Source organism: Felis catus, chromosome A1 (genome assembly GCF_018350175.1).
Source record: "Felis catus isolate Fca126 chromosome A1, F.catus_Fca126_mat1.0, whole genome shotgun sequence".
In the NCBI taxonomy this organism is placed as follows: domain Eukaryota; kingdom Metazoa; phylum Chordata; class Mammalia; order Carnivora; family Felidae; genus Felis; species Felis catus.
In genome coordinates, this window is record NC_058368.1 from 19,744,772 (window position 1) to 19,772,181 (window position 27,410).

A 27,410-nucleotide genomic window follows, 5' to 3' on the forward strand; every position below is an offset into this window, starting at 1 on the left:
ATGTCCAACATAAATTCCACTCCCAAATCTCTTTCTTATAATGAACCTCCATCAACATAATGAGTTCCTTGGAAGGAAGGCATTGTGTAAATTAAAAATACTAATGAGTCATAATGATAATGAATTATTTTTCTTATTACTGGGAGCAGGACTAACCTTGGGCACATTTTCCAGTATCTGACGGTGCCTTCCCTACACCCAGGATTGCCTCCCTTAAAATATCTCCTTCCTTCTTCCCCTTTTTTTCCTTTCTTTCCTTCCTTCCTTCCTTCCTTCCTTCCTTCCTTCCTTCCTTCCTTCCTTCCTTCCTTCTTCCCTTCCCTTCCCTTCCCTTCCCTTCCCTTCCCTTCCCTTCCCTCCTTCCATTTTTTGCATCAAAACTCTGAATCCCCCAAATGTCCCTGATCCTATCTGGTCAGTCTTGGAGGAAAGGAAGTTACCAAACTGGTCTACACTCAAATGAGTGACCAAAAGCACCCACTAGCCATTTTCAACAGTGCCCTAGCAGTACCTGGATACTGTTATTTTGAAAGGTAGCTGATTAGCACAGAGGAACTGGCAGACTTCCTGGTTGAGACAAGCTGTGTCTTAAGGATTGTCAGGTTACAAGTAACAGGAACCCACTCAAGCTGAATAGTCAAAAAGAATTTGTTGGTGGGCTACAGCACAGTCCTCACAGAACTCTGTGGCAGAGGCACAGCTGGGCTTTGGGGGCGTCAGGGACAGGACAGGACTGCTATGAGGAACTAGGGTAAACTTCTCCCTTCTCTGGGACCGTTGTCCACAGACTCATCACGACTGCTTCACTCTCTCCCCTTCTGCAGACAGACTCGCTCTGCTTTTCCACGCACACTGGCCAAATATGGCACCACTGAGTCAACCTGCACTCGGTTCCAGGGTTCTGTTTCCACATTCTTGGGTGAGGGGGGCTCGAGGCCAGTTGGGACAAACACAGTGCCTGGCCCAGGGTAACAACTTCATTATGTGTTTGTTGATTTAGACAGGATGCGGGCCCGCCCCTCAGGGAGGGGGATGGGGTACCTCTCCACAAGAAGTCTACTACATCAGGCCAACGAGTTTTTTGTTTTTGTTTTTTGGGTTTTTTGTTTGTTTGTTTTTTGCTTAATTCAGTTGGAAGCCCAGGATGTTGAAGAGCTTTGGGAGAGGAGAATGACATTGGCTCACGTTGGGGGTGGGGATTAGCAACAGGCCTGTGATGGGATCTGGACAAGTGGGGCAAAGAGCTCCCGGGGCCAAGTTCATCCTCAGGGAATAATACTTGCAAACAATGGGATACCTTCCCACTCCCTTGGCACCTGTGTTGCCTGGGACTCAGCCGGGGTTTAATGAGTCAAGAAAAGGGGGATTTGCCAATTTGTTTTCCACTTCGCATGCACTTGCTGGGAACTTGGATAAGTCACCGGACCTCTTTGGGAGTCTCCTGATTCCAGTTCTTTTAATAAAAAATTATACACATGCACACATACAAACACATATACACACATACATTACTTACATACTTTTATGTTATTCTTTTAGCAGATTATTATCGTGTTTCCCTTTGCTGTCCTGAAGTTACTCGGGAAGGGCCTCCAAAACCTGGCTGGGAGGCTCAAGGATTATAAATCGCTTGTGGCCAGAAAGAGAGATGGTTCACCTCCTTCTCGGGGAGGAGAAATGCGTGCTGTGTGTGAAGAGCTACATATGTTCTTTGTAGTGATGAAGCTGGTGATCTGGGAGGCAGAAAGCGCACAGAAGCAAATGATGTATCAGATCTGCTCCTTTGGGAGCGGGTGGGCGTGGGAGAAGGTCAAGGAAAGACCCGTTTTGTGCACTTGGGTTGAGGGAGAGCTTCAAAAGATAGAAAAACCCTTGGAGGGCCTGTGGCTAAAAACTGTGGATCTCCAGGAGTTTTTCTTTTTAAGTTTATTTATTTATTTATGTTTTTAAAGATTTTTTTTCAAGTTATTTTTTTTAATATTTATTTTTGAGGCAGAGACAGAGCATGAGCAGGGGAAGGGCAGAGAGAGAGAGGGAGACACAGAATCCAAAGCAGGCTCCAGGCTCTGAGCTGTCAGCACAGAGCCCGACGCGGGGCTCGAACTCACAAACTGTGAGATCATGACCTGAGCCGAAGTTGGACGTTCAACCTGCTGAGCCACCCAGGCGCCCCTATTTATTTTGAGAGAGAAAGGGAGTGTGAGCTGAGGAGGGGGAGAGAGAGAGAGAGAGAGAGAGAGAGAGAGAGAGAGAGAGAGACTCCCAAGCAGGCTCCATGCTGTCAGCATAGAGCCTGATGTGGGTTTGACCTCATGAACTGTAGGATCACGACCTGAGCTGAAATCAAGAGTTTGACACTGATGAAATAAGCCAGTCAGGAAAAGACAGAAATCATGTTTTCACTCATATGTGGAATTTGAGAAACTTAACAGAAGACCATGGGGGAAGGGAAGGAAAAATAAGTTACAAACAGAGAGGGAGGCAAACCATAAGAGACTCTTAAATACAGAGAACAAACTGAGGGTTGATGGTGGTGGTGGGGGGGGAGGGAGGCAGAGAGGGGAAAATGGGTGATGGGCATTGAGGAGGGCACTTGTTGGGATGAGCACTGGGTGTTGTATGGAAGTGATGAATCACGGGAATCTACTCCCGAAGCCAAGACTACACTGTATACACTGTATGTTAGCTAACGTGACAATAAATTAAAAAAAAAAAAAAAAAAAGAGCTGGACGCTTAGCCAACTGAGTTACCCAGGCGTCCCTCTCCAGGAGATTTTAAAAAGCACCTACCACTTGGCTGTGCCCTAGAGGAGAGTATCTGGCAGGATGAATGGCCCAGCCAATCTTCCTGCAGCAGACTCTGTTAACGTTTAAATTGGCAGCTCTTTCTGCCCACTGGACCTGTCCTCCCCATGCTTTAATAAAACTAGCTTTTTGCACCAAAAAAAAAAAAATAATAAATAAAAAAAGAAAGAAAAGAAAAAAAGAAAAAAAAGGTTCAGGTGTATTCTCACAGGGGATGAAACAGCCAACAAAACACACAACATCTATCTCCCAGGTAGGGAGAGGAGGTGCAGACAGGCTCACCCTGGCTCTCATCCGTCCAAGTCCAAGGCGAGGAGAGACGAGGTGTGCCCGGACAGGCAGGGTGAGCAAGCCCGGCCCTCAGCCTGGCTGGGTGCGGGCAGCGGGGCCTCTCAGAGGAGGGGGCTGCAGGCCTGCCGTGTGGAACCTCTTTCTAGCATTCATTTCCTTTGCTCAGGAGTCATTTATGACAATCCGTCCGTGGCAGGCCGATGGGGCAGATAGCTTTTGGCAGAAGGCCTTTCTCCTTCTCGCAAATGAAATCACACGGAGAGCCACTGGCAGTGAATACAAAGGAAGTGTCTGAGGCCACTGGATGGAGGGGAACAGCTGTTGGAGCCCGAGTCCTCAAGAGACTTCAGAATCCACAGACTCACAAGGCAGGACCCTCCAAAAATAAACTGGGATGTGGACAATGAAGAATGCTGTCTGGGATGGAAGTCAAAACCCGGAATTACCAATGCTGATGCAGAAACGAAGTAACAAGCAAACGTGCACTGAGAGCCCTCCGGTCCACACACGCATTTTATTTCTCCACAGAACCCTCTGACCCTAGGAAGTGGGCTGGCCAGCGGTCTCCCCTCTACAAGAAACCAAGGCCGAAATTGCCATGGTGGCTTGCCCACGGTCCCATCGCTGGTGGGGGCCCAAATCCAGGCTCCCGGCGCCCACCCCGGTGCCCCGTCCGTGGTGCGAGGCTGCGCCCGCGGGCTTGGGTGCTGAGCGGGGCGCTGCCAGGGTGGTGCATCCAGCACTGGGTGGAACTGGTCAAGCAGAAACCCCCAGGAGTGGCCCAGAAAAGAGCCCAGGGCCCTGGCACTGGTAACCCTTACTTGTTCTCACCTCACGTTGAAAAACAATACAGATGGGCACGAGGACAGGCAAACAATAATTCCACCATTCAAAGATAAGCATTTTAAACATTTTAGTGCACCAAAGTATCATCCTTGCAGCTATTTCCCGTTTTGATACCTTTGCTCACAGAAATGGGACTCTGCTGTTCCTGCCCTGTTGTAACTTCGCATTCTGTGTATTGTGAATATTGTTCTGTGTCAGGCACACTTCAACGGCATTTTTCTCATGTTGTTAAAAATGTGTGTGTGTGTATGTTTTATGATTACAGAAATAATCATAGAATTATATGCTTGTAAACCATTCTAATTCAAATAGTGCAGAAATGGGTAGCAAAGGAAGCCAACGTTTTACTTCATCCCACCCTTGGGACATAAGCAGTATTACTAAATTTTGTATTTCCTATTCGTCCTTTTCGACGCACAGACCAGACGTGACAGACTTATGTGCACATAGAAACTCTCTGCACACGGTGGGCTCGTAGACTGTTGTACACTTTGCGTCTCCCCTTCCTGTAACGTGGGCACCTCCTCCTCCCCGGATGTGGGGCTCTCAGGCATCTTGGCTCCAGTCCGGGGGCAGAGGAAGGTCTCACGGGACCCGAGAAGGGAGCAGTAGCAGCCGGGAGCCAGTTACAGCATTTGGATTGAAAACCCTCCGAGGGGAGGGAGACGGCAGCCCAGGCGGCCACTTGGCATTCGTCAGGCACCCGCCCACCCCTCCTCAGGGCCGCTGGCAGGAAGGGCCCCATGGCACCAGGTGGCTCCCTGCCACCCTCACCGAGCGCTCTGTGCCTCCCCAGGTGTGTGTATCCTCACGAGTGCCCTGATCCCTGCCTCGGAGGAAGAATACGACTCCAGAGCGGTGAGTTGAGCTCTTGGGATGTTTTGTGGGTTTGGCGTTGTTCCTGACAGGAAGCCGGTGGGCCTACATTTGGTCCAGACCCACGGGGAGAGCCAGCTCGTCCGGTGGGCCCACGGGCCTTCTCTTTGGTCACCTGAAATCAAGCAGTGTTGTGCCAGCCTGGACGGCAGCGAGGTGTGTCTGGAGAGGCGCTGACTGAAGGCTGGGAGGGACCCAGGTCAAGAGGAGGGTCAGTCCGGTGCTTCTTCCTGAGGACACACGTGCTTAAGGAGCTCCTGGCGTGTGGACTAGGATTCCCGAATGTTCATCCGGGCAGTAGAGGCTTCCTGGGAACCCGCTCCGAAGAGCACCTTCGCGTCCCCTACTCCTGCCTCCTGCCACGGCCGGTGGCTGCCTGCCGCCCACACACAGCCTACGAATTCCCTGCGAAAAGGGAGGCGGAACTATGCAACTAGAAACGTTAAAGACTCCAGTCCTCCCCGGAGGCTTTTCCCCATGATCATCTGGGAGTGGGCAGAGCGTCAGGAAAGGGAGGCCTCTGAAGAGCAGGGCAGCTGTGGGAGGCATTCAGGTCAAGGGTGAGGGGGTGCATTTCCTGGAGAGCATGCTGCTCTGATGAGAGACGACAGGTTTGTGGAGCCGGTTCTCTCCTAATAGGTTAAAATGACCCGCTCAGAGAAATCAGGGAGAAGGCAGTATATGCAGGCTGCCTTCTCTCTGCGGTAGTGGGCAGAATAATGACCACCTCCCACCCCCCGAGGTCCATGTCCTAATTCCTGGGACCTGTCACTATGTCACCTTTACATGGGGGAAGGGGACCTTGCACAAGTGACTAAATGAAGGACATTGGGATGGGGGGAGTATCCTGGGTTATCCAGGTGGGCCCAGCATAAGCACGAGGGTCAACAGAAGGAAGGGAGGTGAGTGCGAGTTGGAGAAGGAGACGGTCTCCTTCCGGGAGAAGAAGAGGTCACTGGGGCAGGGCAGCCATGAGCAAGGAATGCAGGCGGCCCCTGGAAGCCAGGGAAGGCGAGGCACTGGTCTCCCCTAACACTTGCAGAGCGAACACGGCTCTGTGACACCTCGATTTCAGACCTCCGGCCTCCAGAACTGTAAGAGAGTGCATCTGTGTGGTCTTAAGCCACTAAGTTTGTGGCCATTTGTTACCACCACCACTGAGAAAATTAATTTGCTGCTTGGCAGAGAAGAGGAATGGGAAGGTATTGTCCATTTTTGCTTATAAACTTCTCTTGTACGTATTGTAGACGACAGTCTCCTTGGGAGGAATGCTGGTTCAGACACTGAATCCCAATGACCTAAGTGAGAAAGGACGGCACTTAATGGAACTATGGTCTGTGCACAAAACAAAGTAAGTGACGTGGCTTCCTTGAGACTGCATTTTATGGAGTATTACTTGGTGAGCAAAAAGAATGAAATCTTGCCATTTGCAACAACGTGGATGGAACTAGAGGGTATTATGCTAAGCGAATGAGTCAGAGAAAGACAAATATGACTTTACTCATATGTGGAATTGAAGAAACAAAACAAATGAACATAAGGGAGGGGAAGCAAAATATGAAAACAGGGAGGGGGACAGACCATAAGAGACTCTTAAATACAGAGAACAAACTGAGGGTTGCTGGAGGGGTGGTGGGTGGGGGGATGGGCTAAATGAGTAAGGGGCATTAAGGAGGACACTTGTTGGGATGCGCACTGGGTATCATATGTAGGGGATGAGGCACTGGGTTCTACTCCTGAAATCATTCTTACAATAGATGCTAACTTGGATGAAAATTTTTAAAAAAAGACTGCATTTTATTAATGTGCCACACGGGCCCTTTTCCACAACAGGTTTATTGTAGAATGTACATTGATTCGGATCCTAGTAGTTGACGGCATGCCCTGCAAAGTTCCTGGCACAGCGGGAGTCCTCTTCATGAGGGGCCAGGCGTGGCCGTGCTCAGACCAGGGAGGACCTTCATCGTGCTCCTGGGAGAAGCCACAGAGGCTGCCAGCTCTCTTCTCAGCGTTTCTCAGGCCCACAGAAGAATTGCCGAAGGCTGGCGACCATCCGAACAGGCAGGAGCCTGGCAGAGGCGTCCCTGCCCCGCACGGCTCAGAGAGAGTAAGGATGGTGAGAGGTCACTCCTCCCTCCTGTGGGCAGCCCTTGGCTCACCGGCCACAGATGTCACAGCAGTGACTGGGTTCCCTGTGCTCGCTTTGGAGGGCGTGCATGTTCAGTTCTGGAGCACTGAAAGGCAAGGGTCCAGATCTCTTACCTGATCTTAACAGAAACTACAGTCATACCACCGTATCTCAGCGTGTGACAGCTATTTCGAAAAGCCCCATCTGTAACTTCCACGTTGACATTCTTGCCCTTAAACTCAACTGGGGGGGCTCCCTCGTTGTCTGTGAAGCTGCCGGCACCCATCAGCTCCCCTGTCATTGGTGCTGTCTGTCTCTGAAGGCCTCCCTGCCCAGTGCTCCCCCACTCCACCTCTGTCCTCCGCGTGCCCCGAGTATGTCCCGCTTTTGCTCGCTGATCTGCGGACCGTTGCTGGTGGATTACTTCTCAGGCCTCGAAATCCTGATGTTTCAAAGAGCCATACTTCTTCCCAGTTTTCCCAGGGGGCATGGGGATAAACCAGTCTCTCATTACAAAAGAGGCCTGGATGGAGTTCTTTGCGAAACATAAGCAAGCTGCCCTGGGATTGGGCAACAGCGGAGATACAGCTGAGGCTCCCGTGCAGGGTGTGCTCTCCAGGCATGTCCAGCGTGTGGCCCACGCCCTAAGATGGGAGTTAACTCACATATTAGTGGGCAGCCCGCTCAGTGCCAGCCTGTGCCGGGGGCCTGAGGTCCCACAGCCAGCAGGGCAGATCCTGCCCTCGCCCAGCCTAGGTACAGCGAAGGCTAGAGTGGCATGACCCCCTTGGGAAAGGGGCAGATCTTGGCACTAATTTCACAGGGAGGGGCTCAGGAGGCCCAGGCAGCGTGCAGCATGACTTCCTTCATTGTCATGGTCACTCTCTTATGCTCCTTCCACCTCCTGAGGGGGGGCCAGGGTGCAGCCCTGGGTTCCAGGGAGGCGTCCATAAAGGGCTGATCAGGAGGACCGGGAAGCGACATCTGTGCACACTGCTGTCCCAAACGAGGCTTGTGGGATGAGCGCCTGCAGCCAGCTCCCTTGCCTCACACCTGAGGGCGCCTTCTCTCTCCAGTCTCCCTGGTCCAGAGGCGGCGGAGGGTTCTGAGCGGGGGACCCGAGGGCACCTGGCTCCATTGCTCATCGTGCCAGGAAGGTCGCGGCCTTTAACTTCCGTGCAGAGCAGCCACAGGATTGACTCTCCCCAGGAACGACCTAAAACCAGAGTAAAGAGGACTAGGGAATTGCTTTAAGAGGGGCACATTGGGACTAGAAAGGGAGAAGCCTTGTCCTCAGAGGCAGTGCTTTGGTCTCCAGTTTGCATTGGGCGTGGCTGAAGGGGGCAGTGCTGGAGTCGGGGGGACCACTGGGGGGCCCCTCCTCCACGAGCTGTCCTGACTCCGGCAGCCTGGTGACAGAGGGGGCTGGTAAACGCTGGCTTTCCCGTGTCAGAGAGGCATGAACCGGGGCCGAGGGAAGTTGATGGGAGACCGATGGGGACCTGGGGACAGGCCCAGGCCCCCGCACCCCCACCCAGGTTTCTAGACATGGCGAGTGTGCAAAGGTAAGTAATAATCACTAAGGAGACAACTAGAATTATCTGGAAGCATGTTGGAACAGAAGGCGAGCACAGCTCTCTTCGGGATCTGCCCTTCCCAACTTTTATGAGGAGCTCTCGGGAAAGACCTCCTAAAACAAGGGAACTAAACCCAGCAGCAGACACCCCCATACACCCGAGGTGCCAAGGGCCACTCCCAGTGCCACCTGGGTACGATGCGTGTGTCCTCACGGCCCCCAGGGGATGGGCACCGCTGTCACCCCGTTTACAGGGGGGAACCAAGCACAGAGGCTGCCGGCCCAGCCGGGCCCGGCCACAGCGTCTGGGAAGCACGCTCTCGAACACCGCTGCCCCCTCTCCGAGAGCCAGTTTGTTAGAAGCCTAATTTGGATACACATCCTTGGAGTCAGTCCTAAGAAATAATTAAAGATCTGGGAAACGAGGCTGCTCGTCGCAGCACTAGTGAGAGAGGGAGGTGATAAATTATGGAACACCTGTACAAGAAATCTGTTCAAACCTGAAAACCCTGCCGTAGATAAATGTCTGTGGGAGACGAAAACTGTCTGCACCGTATCATTAAATGAAGAGATCCGGTTCCAAAACCGTGCATGCCTTGTGATCCGATTCTTCCTATACCCGCGCGGCCGTAGAAGGAGACATGTGTTGGTGCTGGGGAGCATGCTGCAGAACCCTGGCTCGGAGACCTGGCCCAGATTAGCCCTCTGATGCACAGACCTGAGGAGGCTCTGAATATCCTGTGACGAATGCCCAGGGGATGTTCTCAGGGAAGCACACGCCCCAGGAGCGACTCAGGCCAGGAGTGCTGGGAGAGCGGCTTCTCGGTTCTTCTCCCTTCCTGAGGGAGACGTGCTTGGCTCTGCCTGACCGAGGTGAGCGCCATCAGGCCGCGGAGGGCCCCCTGCCCCTTGGTGCTCTGGGCGCATCATCCGGACACCTCCACCGTCAGCCTGTGTGCTTACAAAATCTCCGCCAGCAAGCCCACCGCCCGGATCTGTGCGCCTGGCCCACGGGTCACAGAGCGACGACCAGGCCTCTTGGGTTCAGGCAGCCCGGCTGTGGCCCTGGAGACCCGAGGGAGGGCTGGACGGGGGGACTGAGCACATGGACGCCTGTCCTCCATGAGCACTGCAACAGAAGGCGCCAGATTCCTTCTTGCTCTTCGGTATTTCCTCATTTTCCCATAATGAACAAGTAAGTACTGCTTCTGTAAAAAAGAAGAAAAAAGCTTAGTTTTAATTTAAAAAATGAGAGCCCTACATGACACGATCCTTTCTAGCTCTGACATCCTCTGATCTCATTACAGCTCTTGAAGGTTTACTCTGGTTTCTTTTCTTTCCTTGGCTTCCCAGGAGAACGCTTTTGTTTCCCAGTGTGCTCACTATAGAGACGCCGTGTTCCCGGAGGCCCGTGGGCAAACGGGCCGCCGCCTGCAGCCGGCCGTGGGGCCCCGGGGAGGTGACGCTGGGTGAGGAGCCTGTGTGTAGCCAAGGGCCAGGGTGGGGAGGGAGGACGCGGCCGAGCAGCTTGGCAGAGGCAGTAAAGTTCCTTCGCTCTTACCGTGTTCCTCCCTGAAAAGAAGAAAACACTTCAAGAAGCCAGGATACTCTGAGAGGCCAGACTCATTCGAGCAAGACAGCCGACCCGGGAGGCGGGAGTCTGAGCGTTCGAGCGGCCTCGGCCTCAGCGCGGCCCTCACGCCGTTGGAAGGAGACCCGGGTCCAGCATGCAGAGGGAAGGGGGGCGGTGCAGGGGATTTCGCTCCCAGGGGATGGGCTGGGATGGGTGCCCATGTCCCAGGGCCCGGAGGGCACAGGACCCAACACGCTCGCAGGCTCTGGTGGGCAGCACTTTCCACCCAGGCCGAGGGGCGACCCCTCAGGGCCTAACAAGAAGGTCTGGAAGCCGAGCAGCTTGGCTGAGTGCTGTTTTGAAGGGGAAAGAGAGCAGTTCCCGATCACAGTCCTTTGTGTTACTAGCGGTACTGGTATTAAAAGGAGGCCAGCCATTCACAGTCTCTTCACTTGAGAATGCCGTCCTAATCTCCTCGTGTCTCTGTCCCTTCCTTCTTGCGGCCGGCCGTGCACTGGGCTAAAGGACGGCGTGCTGTGGCCGCCCCGCCCCTGCGACCCCGCACACCTCAGCACAGGGTCTGGGAAGGCGGCTCACGCCCTCTCTCTCTAACCACACACTGGGGCCTCTCCATGTGGAGCCTCCCCTCCATGAAACTCAGGGTAGGGTGGGACTGTCCTCTTTCCTCATGAGTGTCCCCAGGCTTCACCAGTGAGACGGGTCCCTGGCCTGTCGGGGTGAGTTTTGTAAAGTGCCTCACCAGATTTTACACCCCCGTCTTTCTGAACTCAGGGGGTCCCTGGAAGACGGAAGTCCTCAGGTTGTGATCAGGGTCATCAAAGTCCTAGGCAAGGCCATGCCCTCCCTGGGTAAAGGCGATCCCAACCGGGGAGGTGGAAGGTCACCTGGGAAGCTGACCGAACCCCGGGGAACGGGACCCGTCCATAGCAGCAACGCGAAGCACGTTGGCCGTGACTCGGCTTTTCTATTTCTGGAGGCGGTTATCTGTTGGGGTTTTGTTCTCTAGCTGGGCAGAGTCCCAAGGGACAAGCTCCGGGACAGGAGGAGCTGGGAGGAGGTGGCCAGGGAGCTCCGGGAGGAAGCCGCGTCTTCTCTCTGGCTCTCTCTCCATCACGGATAACCACTCTTGAGCCGTTGTGAGGCTCTCGGTGACCCTGTGGCCGCGAGGATGGCTGCACTTCTCCCTTGGCTACCGCCTGCCCGGCTCCCGAACACCTCACACTCCTGCCGTGGGCAAGCCCCACCCAGCCGCACCCCTGCCCCAAGGCCCTCCCTCAGCCCCCAATGTCTGTGTCAGGCAAACTCCCCTGACTCCTCGTTCTCCCCTGCTGGGTCTCCCTGCTGTATGTAGCACGTCAGGACACTTCTCCGTGTGGACCCCTGAGGGCTGGGGCGGCACTTGTGGGCCCCCGGCAGGGGTCGCTGACATGACCCATCTGGGGCCCTTGCAGCCACAGGCAGAGGCCAGTCACGAAGCTGCCGTTCTCACAGCTTGGTTTCTCCGTCACTTTTAGCTCAGAAATCGGTTCCCACATACTTGCCCTCTTGCCAGACCATCCTCCTCATCGACTGAAGAGGGGAAACGAATAGAAATCCTGAAGAGCTGGCTCAGAGATCTAAGGAAGCCAGACCAGAGTCAACTCAGGGCCAGGGAAGGCAGGCACCAAGGGCCGGTGGGCGGACTCCACTTCTACTTCCCCCTGGCGACGAGGAACTTCGGGAGACTGGGAACTGTAATTTTAAAATAAATATGACCGGGGCCAGGAACAAGCCAACCCTCATCTTCAGCAGCAGGTTTTTCCCCCCCTGTGCAAATTTCTCCTTGATTTGAAAATTTGGTTTTCTTAAAAATTCTGTGTTTAAGATCACCCCGCATTGTTGGTTTGAGGGAAGCAGGGCGGGAAGAGGGAGACGTGCTAATGGGCTGTGCACCTCTGTACCCCAGGAGAGGGCTCCACCCTGCCTCCATCGTGTGCAGCCCCTTTGTGGCCCTAGGCTCAAAGCATGATTCTGGGATAGCACATATTGACATGAACAAATTACATGAGGCCAGTTTACATTTGCTTAAGATTAGGAGTGGCTTCAGTAATGCACATGGCAGAGCGCCCGGGTGGTTTAGTTGGTTAAGGGTCCGACTTTGGATCAGGTCACGATCTTATGGTTCGTGGGTTCAAGCCCCACGTCGGGCTCTGTGCTGACAGCTCGGAGCCTGGAGCTTGCTTTGGACTCGTGCCCCCTCTCTGCCCCTCCCCTGCTTGCACGCTCTCTCTCTCTCTCTCTCTCTCAAAAATAAACATTAAAAAAATATTACGTACCTGGCATTCTAGTGCTGGTTTGAAAAACTTCTGTGTTACCCCATTTTACCTCCTAATGACTGCAAAGTTGTAACAACACATATAGAAATAAACACATATAGAAATATCTACATACGTTCTTGGTGTTCAAGGCAAAATAACCCTCACTCGTCATTCATAGAGGAGGAAAACCCAAGTGGACGGTTCCTCAGAGGTGCTCAGATCCAGGCTATCAGCCAAGGCACCCCAGGAAGGGATTTTCTGGGTGCGCCTGCCCGGAAGGTCGGCGAGTGTCGGCTCCATTTGCATCCGTCCTTTTCCAAAGAAAACGGTGTGGGCGGAGTGGACGGTACTTCTGGAGTGCGGGGTGTGGGTGGGTTGTCACAAAGGGGCCAGGAGGGAGAGGGGCCACCAGTCACAGGCCTTGGTGTGAAGGGCAGTCCAGCGACCCCACCCACTGTTCAGTGCCACGCAAGCCATTGTTTTCTTCCCACCTCTCTTCCGATCCATAAAATTGGCTTCCTAAGTTTTTAGCCCTGAAGTCCTTTCTCCTCAGTTGGAAAGTTTCAATACAGTTAAAGCAGACTTATGTGAAAGATAAAGAAAAGAAAAAGGACTACGCGGCCACAGCCCATTTGCTGTGCAGAGCCTGGGGTAAACGGTGGCTCACCTTGGTTTCCAGACTGTGGCTCTCCCTAGGTCTGGACAGCCAGGTGCAGGAGTGGCCCAGAGACTTCCCTTCCCTCCCACGGTTAGCACCAAAGCGGGGCTGTTGGGATGCATGTGGCCGCGTGTCTCAGCTTGACAACAATGAGGGACCACAGATACAGGCAGGTTTCCACAGAGATTTATTTTAAACCGTGGAGGCAACTTTGCATTGAGAGTCTCTTACATTGGTAATGGCTACAGGCATGTTTCAGTCAGAGGGAACACAGTGGGAAAGTGAGCAGAGTTGAAAAACATTCACAACATCCAGCAGCATTTGAACAGAGAACGGGATACAGACATTTTGACATGGTAAGAAATTCTTGCTCCGTCTCACCGGATCAGTCAGGAAGTCAAGGTCAAGCCTGTCCGGTCTGGTTGGCGGACTCTACCGGCAGATAGCATGGCCATGCCGGAGGGTTCTGCTGGAACCACACGTGAGAGATGGGTTCCAGCCTCGGGCTCATTACCTTCTCAGCCTGACCCCTTGGGGAATCTCATTTCAGAAAGAAAGAAAAAGACACCTGAAAAGTGACGTGCCTGCTGCGGCCAGGTACGGAGGTGGCCACAGACTGACGGCGTGCAGGATGGCAGAGTCCATTTCCCTGGTTATGAAGAGTGGGAGGCAGGCACGAACGTGGAGCTAGCACCTTCCCTGTTGTCCAGTTAGTAACAGTTTTTGTCCTTTTCATATAAAGATTTTCTTTTGCAAAATGACAGTACGTGAAAAAAAGTCATTAAAAAAGCAAGGCAAATGGCGTCAAACACAAATATATCAAGAGTACCATGGTTACCAGTGACACAAGTGTTTGGTCTATACTTCACACGGGTGGATGCTACTGACCTAAGGCTGCCATCTACCTGGATGGGAAAAAGAAAAGTGTAGACAAATGAAATACTTTTTTCAAACCATTTTCCCTTTTTGTAGTATAGTTCGCCCTCTTCTGATTCCCAGAGAACCGAGGGAGAAAGGTATCAAGGTCAGATCCTAAATCTAATGTCAAAACTAACTTGCGGTTCCCTGACACCGTCTCTCCCAAGAAAGTCAGATACGCTTCTTAAGTCACAAAGGTGGACAGTTTGAGGTATCTATTTTTAATGAGATGGTACCATGATCAAGTTCCACCTTCTTTATCTTCTTCAGACCTCTAGATGGAAACACGCAGTAAGCAGTTTATGTGATGTGACAGAAGACAAAGACGTTCCTATGTCAGCCACTAGTCAAACGGTAAACAACATAAATGGAATCACAGGATCGCAGGACTGGAAGGGGTCTTAAGGACGATCATCAAATTCGATCCCTACTCCAGGCTTCAGCCTCCCTCCCACTTTGCCGACAAGGGGCTGTCTACTGGCTGTGCAAACATTTCCTGGCACGGGGAACACAGGGAGGAATCCCACTCCAGTATTGGGCAGATCTAATTTCTGAAGACTGCTTTTGGGTGTTAGGCCTAAATAGGTTTCTCAGTGGAAGGGATAATGTTCACGGGCAAAATTACAAACTAAAAACCCCAAGGGTTGGTATGGATGTAATTCTTGGTTGTAAACTTGAGCAGAAGTTGAAAAATGAACACGGGTACCCTGAATTAAGTTACGGACACACGATACCTGGCTAGCGCAAGACAAAGGCGAACGGATGCAGTGGCAAGAACTAGAAAGTGCCGAGCCCCACGGCAGAATGTTGGGGTGCCCTGGCTGGGCAGGGCCGGGTCTCTGAGGTGGGGGCTGCCTGAGCCCTTTTCACAGTCTCTGAATTGAGGAAAATGTTCCCTTCCACTTGGCAAGTGCCACTAGGTGGAGGATTTATCACATTTGCCACACTGTACTGAGATGACCCATTACTTGCGAGAACGATTTAAGGCCAACAGGGAAATTGAGGGCAGCTCCTGCTTACGCACCGACGGGCTTGGCCACAGTTGTCTAGAACAGTCTCCTCCTGCCCCAGGCAAGCTCTTTCCTTTCTCAAAGGGGAGCAGCCGAGACTGGCCCACCTGCGCAATAAGGGAACTAGCAGGCAAGTTCTCCCAGGCCGAGTCCATGCATGCAGCGGTCTCCAGCTCCACCTCACGGCCTCCAGGACGGGGCTGTGCCTCCAGAAACTTCAAAAATTAATTACCAAGGGCCATTTTAACATAACGATCCCAGGTATTTCTAAAGGAAAAACAAACAAACTTTGATACTAGCCTCAGCTGCAGGAAAACTTGACTCTCAAACTCTGAGTGAACCCCTCCTGGCGAACTGTGTGCGGCCTCCCTCCCTGCACGGGCCCGCCCGTAATGACAAGAGCTCGGGCCCCAGGACTGCCGCTTGAGCGCGCAATTATTCTCCGGCAACTCCAAACCACTTGTGGCCTCTGCGTACCAGGCTGATGCCAGATCGTAGGCATTTGTTTCTGTTTCTGCAGCCTACAGGTCACTTCCCGACTCCACTAACCCCACCTCCACCTTTAACCGGCTCAGAAACCCTTTCTGCTGGGGGAGGGGCACCCTGCACAGAACTCCCCCGGGGGACCTCAAGCATGCTCCTTTCACTGAATGAACTACATGGGACTGAAATGACCCATCTGCTCCCCCGTGTGGCCTCTGCCCAGGCCAGGAAGTGGACCCCGGCACCCCAGGGCCTAGTTCAAAGCCCTCGTATGTGGTGGACACTCAACAGATGGCTCAAGTGGGCTACAATCTCTAGGAGCACCTAGAGAACTCTGTGCTTCCCAGTCAACTTGTTAGATACCCACTTTCAGTTAAAATTTACTATTATTTTATTTATTTTTATTAAAACAATTTTTTTTAATGTTTATTTTTGAGAGAGACACAGAGCGCAAGCAGGGAAGGGGCAGAGAGAGAGAGACACAGAATCCGAAGCAGGCTCCAGGCTCTGAGCTGTCAGCACAGAGCCTGACTTGGGGCTCGAACCCATGAGCCATGAGATCATGACCTGAGCCGAAGTCGGATGCATAACCGACTGAGCCACGCAGGCGCCCCAAAATTTACCATTATTTTAAAGGAGAGAAAAAGAAGGCTGTTTGGGCAAAGTGCTTTCTTTTACTTTAAAATATATATCTTAGTGAAGGAGATCGCTTACGTACAATTAAACAATGAAAAGGCAAAAGCAAAGGAATCTCATTTAATGAATATTTGTGGCCAGTAACTTTGGTACACAGTTTAGAGCTATCCCTTTACTTAAAAGTCAAAATCCAGGCTTTAAAAATTGATTTTTAAGCAAAAGTAAATTATGCTTTTTAAAAATGAATCTGGGGCACCTGGGTGGGTCAGTCGGTTGGGCTCAGGTCATGATGTCGTGGTTCATGAGTTCGAGGCCCATGTCCGGCTGTGTGCTGACTGACAGCTCAGAGCCTGGAGCCTGCTTCGGATTCTGTGTGTCTGTCTCTCTGTCCCTCTCCCACTTGCACTCTGTCTCTTTCTCTCAAAGATAAATAAACATTAAAAAAAAAAAAAAATGAATCCCAAACCGTGAAAAGGTGATCACGTTCCCTAAGAAAGACCGACTCAAGGCTAGCCTTCAGACAAAAGGGAAGATGAATTTTCAACACCCTCGGATTTCCACTTGGATTTGGCTGCTGGGGTGGTCCATGGAGAAGAGCGCCAGAATGAGTTTATTCTGATCAAGACCAGCAATAGTTGCCTCACTGAGTAGTACCCATCCACTCGTAAACAAGGCTGGAGCCAAAAGAAGTGTCAGGTTCACCTACAAGAGCATCAAACCTGGTTCCCAAGAGCTGCTTGGAGGTCCCTCCTCCTAGTCATGCCATTACTAGTTAAGGTCCAAAAGCAACTGTTCCTCAAAAACTCTTCTTTTAGGTTCTCTTGTTTACACCTCAGCTGTATCCAACTGCCTGGTGTGACTACATGTTTTCTGCTTGGAACATTCTAGATCTCTGAAGATCCCTTCCAGTTTTGTGATTTTAGGATTCCTTGAATAATTCAAACAACCAAATGAGAAACACGTCGTCGACTGACCGCATATAAAAAGACATGCAATTCCAAGTGCTTAATTTAAAACGACTTTCGCTACTGTGGACACAAACCCAGGCAGCTAGAGGTTCCAGTAACATTTCTTTGGAGAAACTGAGAGCAGGTGATTCGTTTTATCCTACGAAACGAAGAATAAGTCTGTGCATGACATGTGTGCAGTTTTGCCAGTTTCAGGTAAGGCATCACTTGCCGGAACTGGTCAAGTAACAGAGCAAAAACATATGTAAAGTGCAATTCCAATAGGGCAAAACAAGAACTATGACAGTTAACCTGGACAGGAGCAGAGCCAAGTGCTGGTGCCAGCCTTCACTCCTAATGGGTGAAGCCTCCAGCCACAAAATGCTTGGAAGACACGCACCACCCGCGTCTCTCTCTCCATGAGTCACAAAAATGGCGGAGGCACTCAATGTAAAACTCAAAGAATTCACAGTATCACAAACACGCACAGTTGGTTTGCTAAGCGCTTCTCACCAAATTCAAGCACCCACACAGACGAGGAAAAAGGAAAAGGCGGAGCAGCGGATGCCACGATACATCTGTGGTTTCCGATCGCGACTCTCATCGGTGGGGTGTCGAGTGGTTTCGACCTCCGAGTGGCTCTGAGGGCTGGGGTCCCGCCGTGCTGGGAGGGAGACGGCTGCAGTGAAGTGCAAGGTCACAGACCAGGGCTACCGCGGTGTACACTCGTGACCCCATAGGGGCAGGCAGCTTCCCCGGTGGGGTGTGAGCTCGTCTAGACCTAACTCACATCCACGTCAGGCTTGAGGGGCACTGGTCTACCGCTTCCCTAACACTTCTCCCTCTCTGTATACAGGCCACGCTCCAAAACCCAGGAAGGGAAAACAGATTAATTTCTATTACTCATTTCCAACACATGGTTCTTTATCATGTGCAACTTAGTAAGCGGCTCCAAGTTCTGGTAGTAGACTATAATATAGATACTTGAATATTTGAATTCCCTTTTTAAAGCTCTCTCACAATCATGCAGAAAAGACTCGGATTAGTTATAACAGGCAACTAACTGATGGTAAGCAAGGGTCATGTGGAAGGGGACAGTGACGTGACCGGTGGTAACCGCTTCCGTGGGCGTGCGCACGCGCACACGCAACCTTAGCGTTTGGGCACGTGAGCTCATCCGGTCTGAGGTCTGGGTGATGGCCGCCATTACTCTGGCTGCACGGGGCGTGCGCACTGGTCCTGCGTCCCAGCGCTGCAGCAGCGGACCCTCTCTAGGAAGCCCCCTCCCCGGGTCGTACACGGGCCAGTGTCAGGGGTCTTCAGAGAATGGGAGTACGGCAGCCACGTAAGGCTGGTAGTACTTTTCCTGGTTGGAAAGAAAAGCAATGAATAGTCACTGAGGGGCAAAAAAATGGCTTCCCCCGAAGCGAAAGAAAAATCGGGAGCAGTTCAAATACTACCACCAAAAAACTGTCAAATCAGGAATGCACAAGCTAATATGGATAGTGAAGGGCAAGTCATTGGCCTGTTTATCGGCGAGGCTTGATTTAACCTGGTGATCTCAAGAGACTTAGTGATCCCCGGCCGCCCCTGCCAGGGGAGGGTGACGAGGCGGTGCATGTAAAGCACGCACAAGGGGCCGGCTCATCCTGCATGCCTGCTGCTAACGCAGTCTGGCTTTACGGGTGAAAATAAGATTCCTAAAAGGGACTTCAGTGGCCTGAGGTGAGTCACTACACATAAGAGTATTTCACTTCATCAAGTCTGTCTGGATTCCCTTCAACTGAGAGCTCTTCAGGTTCATTTTCTAAGCTCCCCACCCACTTTTTAAAAATTTTTTAACATTCCCAAGGGGAACACAGTATGAGCTGTACGACTCGGTACCTTTTACGTCTCAGATCACACAGGTTTAGTACGAAAGTGTGCACAGTGTTCTGAAATACATTAAGATCAAAATCTTTAAATATCTAGTTTTTAAAGGGGAAGAGAATACAGATGGTGAGTAGAGCAGGATACGATCTCGCAGTAACGAACACATTCAAATTCAGAGGTGCAGTGTGGAGAAACACATCTTACAGATGCTCCCCCCCCCCCCGAAGGTCATGGGTTTTTGTTTTGTTGTGTTGTGTTTGTTTTGAATATTGTGAGCGAGGAAGAGCTATGTGAATAAAGCCAAAACAGAAAAGGCTCAGACAGCTCCAAATGAATTAGAAATGACCCAGGCACTGCGAGTTGAAGCTCTGAGTTACAATCACCCACCTCTGCGGGGATGGTGGTTGGGAGCAGCTTTCTCACAGCCTTTTTGTAACGTGGGAAAGACGGAGACACGGAGGCAGAAGCACAAGGTCATGTCTACTCAGAACATGAGCGAGTGAGACGTGTCAAAGGGATAACTCTTCACGTGATTCAAGAAGTCGGTTGGAAAACCCACATGAATGGTTTCCCAGCTCTCTCTGTTGAAGAGGATTTCTGTGAAAGCGGAAACGCTGAGAAGAAAGAGCGTAAATATAAACACACTGGCAAAGAGCCGATGAAGCGGAGAGTAGGTAACAGAAGAAAAAGACGCTGACCACAGAATATGTGCCGGAAGTGAAGAAAACATGGAAACGACTTTATAATGACCAAAAATACCCTGAACAGATGCCTCCGTCATTTCTCCAACACGCAAAGCAACAACTAAAACGAAGTGTTGAAAAATGTAAAAATTAAACACCCCACACAAAGTTTTCAGTATGCTCAAAACAATGTAGCACAGCCAGACCGTATAAACCATTTGCTAAAAAAATATCTTCTTTTATATCGTATGAACGCGTTGAAAGTCTCCCTCGCCAGCGTTCACTCACGAGCTCACCCCTGTACGCGCTGCTACCCCGTCAGCTCAGCCCCACTCTGCAGTTTCTCTCGAACTCTCACACGTCCGCTTGCAGCTCCAGTAATGATGTGGATTAGAACAACCGTTTCTTGAGTAAATACTATCTTTGTGATGCCTGCAGTGTCATCAAGACACGACTGGGGTCATATCCCACAACTGTGAAAAGGAAAAGAAAACATCTGATGAATTAAAAATTCAATTGTGCTAAGGATAAACAGTCCCCATCGAATGCAAGCGAACGTTTTGACAAGCAACTAGGAGCTATGCTAACGTGCTTTCTAAATCTATTAAGTAGTATTTTGCCAGGAAAATGTTTCACGTAAACTTTAAAACCGTGGCTGTGGGGAATTTCAATCCAGCCAGTGGAGAATAAGGCAGATCAGATTCACTTAAGGGGCAAGGCAACAGACGTGTGTTAGGCACCCAATGGGCGCCAGGGATGTGCTGTGTCCTTCCTGTATCTTCCCTCATTCAGTCTTCTCAAGGTCCTCTGAGATGTCTCATTTTCAAAAATGAAGGAACCAAGGCTCCCAGACTTGACTTCTAACTTGCTCCAAGTCACAGAGGCCTAGTGGCTTTGAAGGGGGTTATTGTAGCCACTGCATCCTGTGGCCGCCTCCAAGAAGGGCCCAGAGTGGGCCGGTGTGCCAGGCGACCCTGTGCCTGTTTGTCAGGGGTGGCGCAGCTGTGGCCCCTCCTGTCCTGGGCCTCTGCTGTAGTACCAAATCCATGCGGTCCAGCACAGTCCTCAGAGAGGCCCTGGAGGAATGCTTCTGGATTAATTGATCTCACGGGGGAAAGAGCTCATTTATTTCTTGTTGGCTTACCTGAGTCCTTCCTTTCCTTCAATGCTCGGCTCAAACCCCACCACCTTCCTGAAGCCATCTCCAGCAGCCCCATCCCCCTCCACTGAATTCTTCAGGTAATTCTTGCCTGTTATCACTCTTTTGGCTGCTGAACACATGACCTATGAGTAACCGTCAAAAAGACAGAGTACGTCCCCAGTAGACTACCCGCTGCCTGCAGCCAAGAGCCACGTCCGATTTTGGTGTGTGAAGTCCGTGTCCTGGCGTGGGGCCTGGCACATAATGGGTTCTCAAAAACACTCACCACTGAGAGTAACCTTGTGAGCAGACCTCACACAGTCTTGGGGCTCCGGTATATTTACATAGGGCCAAAGATGGAAAGCTTCTAAAATGAGATGGCATCCTACCTTAATAACCTTGTCAGTTCCAGAAGTCAGTAACCATCCTCTGGTTGCATCGAAATGCACATGCACAATGTTATGTTTACTGTCATGGAAGGTAGCCGTGGGTGCACGTCTAGAAGGAGCAAAGTAAGTTTCCGAGAGTGAAAAGTAGTGACACGTGAATGAAAGAGACCTAAGGTGTCATTAAGCTCTAATTTGCAGCCAAATGGCTAAGACTGCTTCACGTTATTTATTATTATTTTTTAATGTTTATTTATTTTTGAGAGAGAGAGCCAGATTATAAGCAGGGGGAGGGGCAGAGAGAGAGGGAGACACAGAATCCAAAGCAGGCTCTAGGCTCTGAGCTGAGCTGTCAGCACAGAGCCCAATGCAGTGCTCGAACTCATGGACCATGAGATCATGACCTAGCTGAAGTTGGACGCTCAACCAAATAAGCCACACAGGTGCCCCTATTTTTTAATTTTTTTTTTTAATTTTATTTTTAAGTAAAGTCTGTACCCAACATGTGGCCCCAACTCACAACCCCTAGGTCAAGAGTTGCATGCTCTACCGACTGAGCCAGCCAGGCGCCCCAAGACTTATTCACTTTAAAATTACTCTTTATATCTACTGTTAGTCCCTGGGAACCTGTTAATGATTTTTTTTCTTAAGGTGCAACGATTCTTGTCTTCTCCAGAATGGGAAAGAGATGATGACATTTCCCAAAGTCTTACGGGTTACTTGTTGCTCTGATAGAGCCTATGAAAATCTCTATTGATGCTTTTGACAAATCTTAAAACAAACGCCTCAATGCTTTTGCTAAGTCTCAGAAGAACTTGCTGGTACCTGTGCCTATTAAAAACAAAAAGCACACCTGTTACAAAGCCTAAGATACTATTACCATTCTAACTGAAGGGCTGCCTAATCTATTTCCTTGTGTTCCTGGTGTTAACTCGCAGGCTTCTTAGTTTTTCTATGGTGTTCTAACTCTTTAACCGGTAAAACAACCTATCAACAAACATCATTATTTGTTTTGTATTTTTTCATCTGTGTTTTTTTTTTTTTTTTTTTGGTAAGAAGTCTTGTCAACTGCCTAGGTTGTCTAGAGGCAAAGCAGAAGAGGCAGGACAAACGGTGACATGGGGAGGAGGGGGAAGGAGAGACATAGGGAAGGAGACGGCTGTCCTCTCCTCGTGTTTCAAGGGGGCCCACTCTGCAGTGGGCTCTCTGAAGACGGCTGTTACCTGTAGCTAAGTCTGCAGCACAGATCTTGAGTATTCTAAAACGGTCACTTTCAAATATTTAGAATTCAAGATTTAGGTTCAATGTGCTGTTGCCTAGGCTATCTGGGTCTGTGTCTTTATCTATTAAATGAAGAATTAATTTAGAATATCTCTAAAGTTTCTTGCAGCTCTCTAATGAAAAGAACTCTCTTATGAATTCCATCACATATGATGAGTGGAAAATAATCAATGAATATAAATGCTTATTGATGCAAGGGCATCTTAATTTATATTTGATATGGATAAATAAGAAGGAAAAAACACATAAATTAGGGTTATCTGTAAGAGAATGCTTTGGTTTATCAATTGCCAAGAATTTCCTTTAAATGCTGACTTCCTCCGGTGCATTTTAAATGTGTTTCTATCTACGTGCCGCTTACAAGACACCTATCTGATACTTAAAACAATTCTACTGTAGACAAGGTACGGGAGTAGGTGGGGGAGAATCGGGCAGGTAAGTTCCTCAGGAGAGCGTGCCGTCATCCATTATATAAGGGGACCAACAAGCAAGACTGAGTAGCCGCACGGCCGGAAGTCCTGGCCTCTTAGGTAAAGTGGCTTAGCGATTCTGGAGAAGACGCCAACTTCTGGAGCCTGTGGGCTGATTCAGCTCCTGTAAAGATACCAGCTTGGGCTAGAGGGTGAAGCTTGGGTTCCTAGACTCCTGAGCAACCCTTAAGGAAATAAACAGATAGAAGGGTTTGCTGGAAGAACATCTGTTTGCAGTGCACATGTCCTTGGGGGTGGAGAAAAGCACAGAAGACATGAATTCTTCACGTGTACTCCCTTTTCCTGACTCGTAAGAGAACACGTATCTCTTGGAAGGAAGGAGGGCTTTACCCACTTGCCATGGTCTATATTCTATAAATTTTTTTAAGTTTATTTATTTATTTAGAGAGGAGGAGGGGGTAAGCATGAGAGAAAGGGGAGAAAGAGAATCCCAAGCAGTGAGGCTCAATCCAATGAACCATTAGGTCATGACCTGAGCCAAAACAAGGACACTTAACCACTGAGCCACCCAGGTGCCCCGCCATGGTCTATATTCTAAACCAGCAGGAACGAGGACACCGTTGGTCACGGCTGAGGTGCCGAGGGCAGCTTCCCAGATCACGTTCTCTCCTTCACCCTGACAGCCCTGCGCATTGCTGGAACTCACTCTTCATCGGTGATGGCCTCGTGGCAGCTGTCACAGACCCTCACTTCAAACTCGAAGCCCATCAGGGGGATGGAGGAGCGCTTGGAGCTGCACTTGCCGCAGACGGCCTTCCCACACTTGCGGCAGTGGTGCTGGTGGGAGAGAGAGCGCACGCTTGCTGTGGCTCCCACGCCTCTGCCTTACCAGGCTCAGGCGTGGTCAACAGCATTCAGGGGAGGATGTTAAACAAGAGCGCCCCAGGAAACTGAAGGAACACACCAGGCGTGTTCTCTTCGGGGCTCTTTATTCAAAGGAAAGCTGCTGGAAAGATCTGCTCGTGCCACCGCACCCGCCCCTTCCCCCACCCCTACCACAGCCCCCTTTCGCCCATTCTCGGTCCTTCCCAGCCATCATTAGTATGAACTCCACAGATGATGCTGCTGGATGAAGGAGAACATGAGTGAAGCCCAATTCATGCTCAGGCCATGCTCAGGCTGGGTGACTGACACTGATTTCCTTGGGGAGGACCAAATCCAACCTCGAATCAGACTGAAAATGCTCTATTATTATGAGTAGATCTAAATGACGAAAACTAAGATGGCAGGAGAGAACGTGAAATTATTAAGAAGAAATAAACACCACTTACATAATTTCATGGTTTGGTACCACTATGAGCTAAGCATGACCCCTCTAATTTTAAGATGTGTTTCGGCAGACGCCACTAGAATTCTAAAATCACATCCCTTAACTACTTGGAACAAGGCACTACAGAAACTGAACCCAGAAGGAATGAGCTGCAGTCGATAAGGGAATAAATTAATGTGCAGTCACAAAGTGGCTGCAGGGTTATAACTGACCCCCCCCCCCGCCCCCCGCGCTGTCCCCGCCAACTTCTGCCCAGGGTGCTGGTTCTTCTAAGATCACGGGTGAAGTTATTTCCACTCTATTACATTCTGATGAGGGATCTGTATCACCCACCTGTCTTAGGCCAATTTTCTTACTGTCCCACATTTGCTTGAAGTTCCAGAAGAAAGGCTGGTCACATTTTTGGCAGGAATCACTGTCCAACCATTCAGGGGTCTTGTGAAATAAAGCACGCAACAGGACACAGTGAGGAGCAGTGAGGACAATGAACGATTAACACCGATGAAAGTTACAGAATCAAGATGTGTTTACAAGAAACAGAGGTATGATTGCTCAGTTAGTCATTGAAAAAATATTCACTGAAGGCCTATTGTGCGTCGAGCCCTGGGAGACGTAGTGGTGAATTAAAAGAATCTCTGTCATCATGGAGCTTATAACTTATCAGGGAAGACTACACAAGAAAATATTATGAATGTCAATTACTTAAATAAGTGAAAGTGCTAAGGCCTGAGAAGGCGACGCAGAGTACCATGAGAGCGGAACAGCACAGGCTGGGGCTCAGGCGCATTCAGGGATGGCTGGGGCCACACCACACAGAGTTCTGAGAGCCATGGTGACTTTATCACATATTCTCAGATCGTATATCTGCTCTGGCTGTATATAATTATGTGTAACTGCACATGACAGTGTGGGAAGGATACAATGTGGCCTCAGTGGGTACTCAGGGAAGCCGCAGCCGCATGTCCACCTTCCACTCACGGCAGGGCCCAGCAAGGGTGCAGGCTTTGCTCTTTGCCTCATGGACCACATACTATTCCGCCTCTGTTCGCTATTTCCCAACCCCATCACGAGTACTTGAAACTGTATCAAATGCATTTAAAAGACGTATTAAGCTTAAAGTTATTCCTTAGCAAATCTTTACGGATTATGTAAATGGTGACTCTACATCTGTTTCTAGAGTTCCATGTTCAACTCTGTACATTTCATCATTTGGCAGAGAGACTGATCTCTTTCCACCTATCACTGAACCCAAGGAACCTGGACAAATATATCCAACTCCAGGCTTTCTCAAAAGTGAATTCCAGGAAACTCCAATGTGACTCGCAGGCCACTTACTATATAAAAGAAGCCTGAGATCAAACAAGTTTCAGAAATGTGGCAAACAACAGCCCGCCCCCTCTCTCTACGAGATTCAATGGACAGCAGCATAGCCAAGGCTCGGAAAGGCTTTTGTCTGTTGATGTAATCCTTTCCCAAAGAAGACCTGTTACGGAACAGATTTGGGGGGTTAGCCTATTCTCCCACCTCCAAGCAGAAATGAACCTAAAGCTATACACACTGTCTCAAAAAAGAAAAGTAAAAAGATGACATTTTAGGAGTTCCAATTCTTGGTTTATTTATTTTGGCAAAACCAAAGAGTTATTAGGAAGTAAGCCTTGATTTGCTTTGTAATTTGCATGCTCTAATCAGTTTAAGGACAGATTTGACAAAGTAATACAAAGTTTTCAGGCAAAAACATCTTATCCCTGAAAGACTTATCTATGTTGTGATTTTTCAAAACACTTATGATGCAGGAAAATTCACAAAAGAGTCACATACACACACTACTGCATCTTTTGTAAGGAAGCATACAGATTTAGGACATGTATCAAATGCGTCACAGTGGGTGTCTATGAGGGGGAAATGGGAATAAGGATCAGGAAAAGGGAACAAAATCAGCATGTGTGGTATGATTCCATTTTTTATCCACCCCCCGCCCCCCCCACAATGCTTGTACATGTGTATTTGCAGAGCAAACTATAAGGAAGGACTTTTGCCAACATGTTACGGGTGATATTTCTGGGGTGGGTGATATGTTTTCTATTTGTTAGTGAGCACTCTGATTTTTCTACAAAGAACGTGTATTGTATATACGTCTAAAAAATGATAACGATTCTTGACAAAACGGGTTTCACGAATAAGAGAAACACAGGTTTAGCCTATGAGATGTCAACTCGATGTGTGCTCAGCCACTCAGTCTCCCTCTGCTCCCCAACGCCAATCACCTCTGACTGCTTCTACTGCTCACAAGCATAGGGTGGCTTCTCCTGTTCACCTGGTCTTTACTTGTGGTGTTTCCTGTTCTGGTCGGAGCACATCTGGGCCCCATCAATCTTTCATTTCAGCGCCATGTCCTTGCACAAACTCTGTGCTGAGAAACCCAACAATGGTAACGCCCCTTCCTAAATACCCGGCACTAATGTTCTATCTTACAGCAACTACGATCGAATCGTTCATACCATTTAATAACAGAAAAGACCCACATGTCTTTTCTTCCAGAAAGTCAGCCAGCACAGGGACTGCTTCCTTACAAGTCTCCAGCCTCCTGAGTTAAGCACCCTGCATAGCATTTGCCAGGACCCAGAAGCTCCACAGATACATCTCAGGTCTTTACATTTCTAAAAGATGACCCTTGCAAAAAATGGCTGGAACTATCACTCAAAGAAGAAGATTCAAAACAGTCAGCAAGTACCAAGTGCCCCTTTGATATCCGCATGTCAAAGGGTGTAACTTAAGCAAGATGACTCAAAGGACAGCCCATCAACCACCTGGTTTCATCTCTGGAAACCACATCATTATCCTCTTTGGGGCCTCTGTCCATCAAGGGTGGAGGCTGCATGCACTGAGGGAAAAGAGCCCGGTGGCTCCCCCTCTCCTGGTCTGGTCAGTTAGGCCTGGGAAGAAGTCAGGACAGACTAGGTGTGACCGTCCCTCGCCCAAAGCAGGCTACAGCACAGAATCCACAGTCACATGGACGGCCTGGCTGGCGTGGTCACCGCACACTGCACCGATTTCCCAGCTGTTACGCTGAAGGGGCCAAGCGGTGCTTTCAAAAGCCATATTCTACAATTCCCCACTCCCAAAGCGTAATGATCATTTTAATTAGTTACTAATAGAACTCCCATGGATTTATGGTTTGGGCAAGTCAGGCTTTAATCTTCTTAAGCATTTAATTACTGGCA

General features: G+C 50.0%; 2 protein-coding genes across 3 annotated transcripts in view; one reads left to right on the forward strand and one right to left on the reverse strand.

The window, feature by feature from the left end:
• The window catches only part of DHRS12 (dehydrogenase/reductase 12), a 38,605-nt gene extending 26,064 nt beyond the window's left edge, over positions 1 to 12,541 (forward strand). Inside the window, exons 5-7 of the mRNA XM_045058436.1 lie at positions 6,066 to 6,169; positions 9,876 to 9,991; positions 10,103 to 12,541. Coding sequence (XP_044914371.1) covers positions 6,066 to 6,169; positions 9,876 to 9,991; positions 10,103 to 10,551 — 669 coding nt within the window. The 3' untranslated portion in view covers positions 10,552 to 12,541. The remainder of the gene's footprint in view (positions 1 to 6,065; positions 6,170 to 9,875; positions 9,992 to 10,102) is intronic.
• Positions 12,542 to 13,241: 700 nt separating this feature from the next.
• Positions 13,242 to 27,410, reverse strand: part of WDFY2 (WD repeat and FYVE domain containing 2) — a 184,720-nt gene continuing 170,551 nt past the window's right edge. For both annotated transcript variants that reach the window (XM_045052567.1, XM_045052569.1), the window contains exons 9-13: positions 24,523 to 24,624; positions 23,566 to 23,696; positions 21,151 to 21,259; positions 17,579 to 20,093; positions 13,242 to 15,266 (exon numbers count right to left, since the gene is read on the reverse strand). In XM_045052567.1, coding sequence (XP_044908502.1) covers positions 20,064 to 20,093; positions 21,151 to 21,259; positions 23,566 to 23,696; positions 24,523 to 24,624 — 372 coding nt within the window. In that variant the 3' untranslated portion in view covers positions 13,242 to 15,266; positions 17,579 to 20,063. The remainder of the gene's footprint in view (positions 15,267 to 17,578; positions 20,094 to 21,150; positions 21,260 to 23,565; positions 23,697 to 24,522; positions 24,625 to 27,410) is intronic.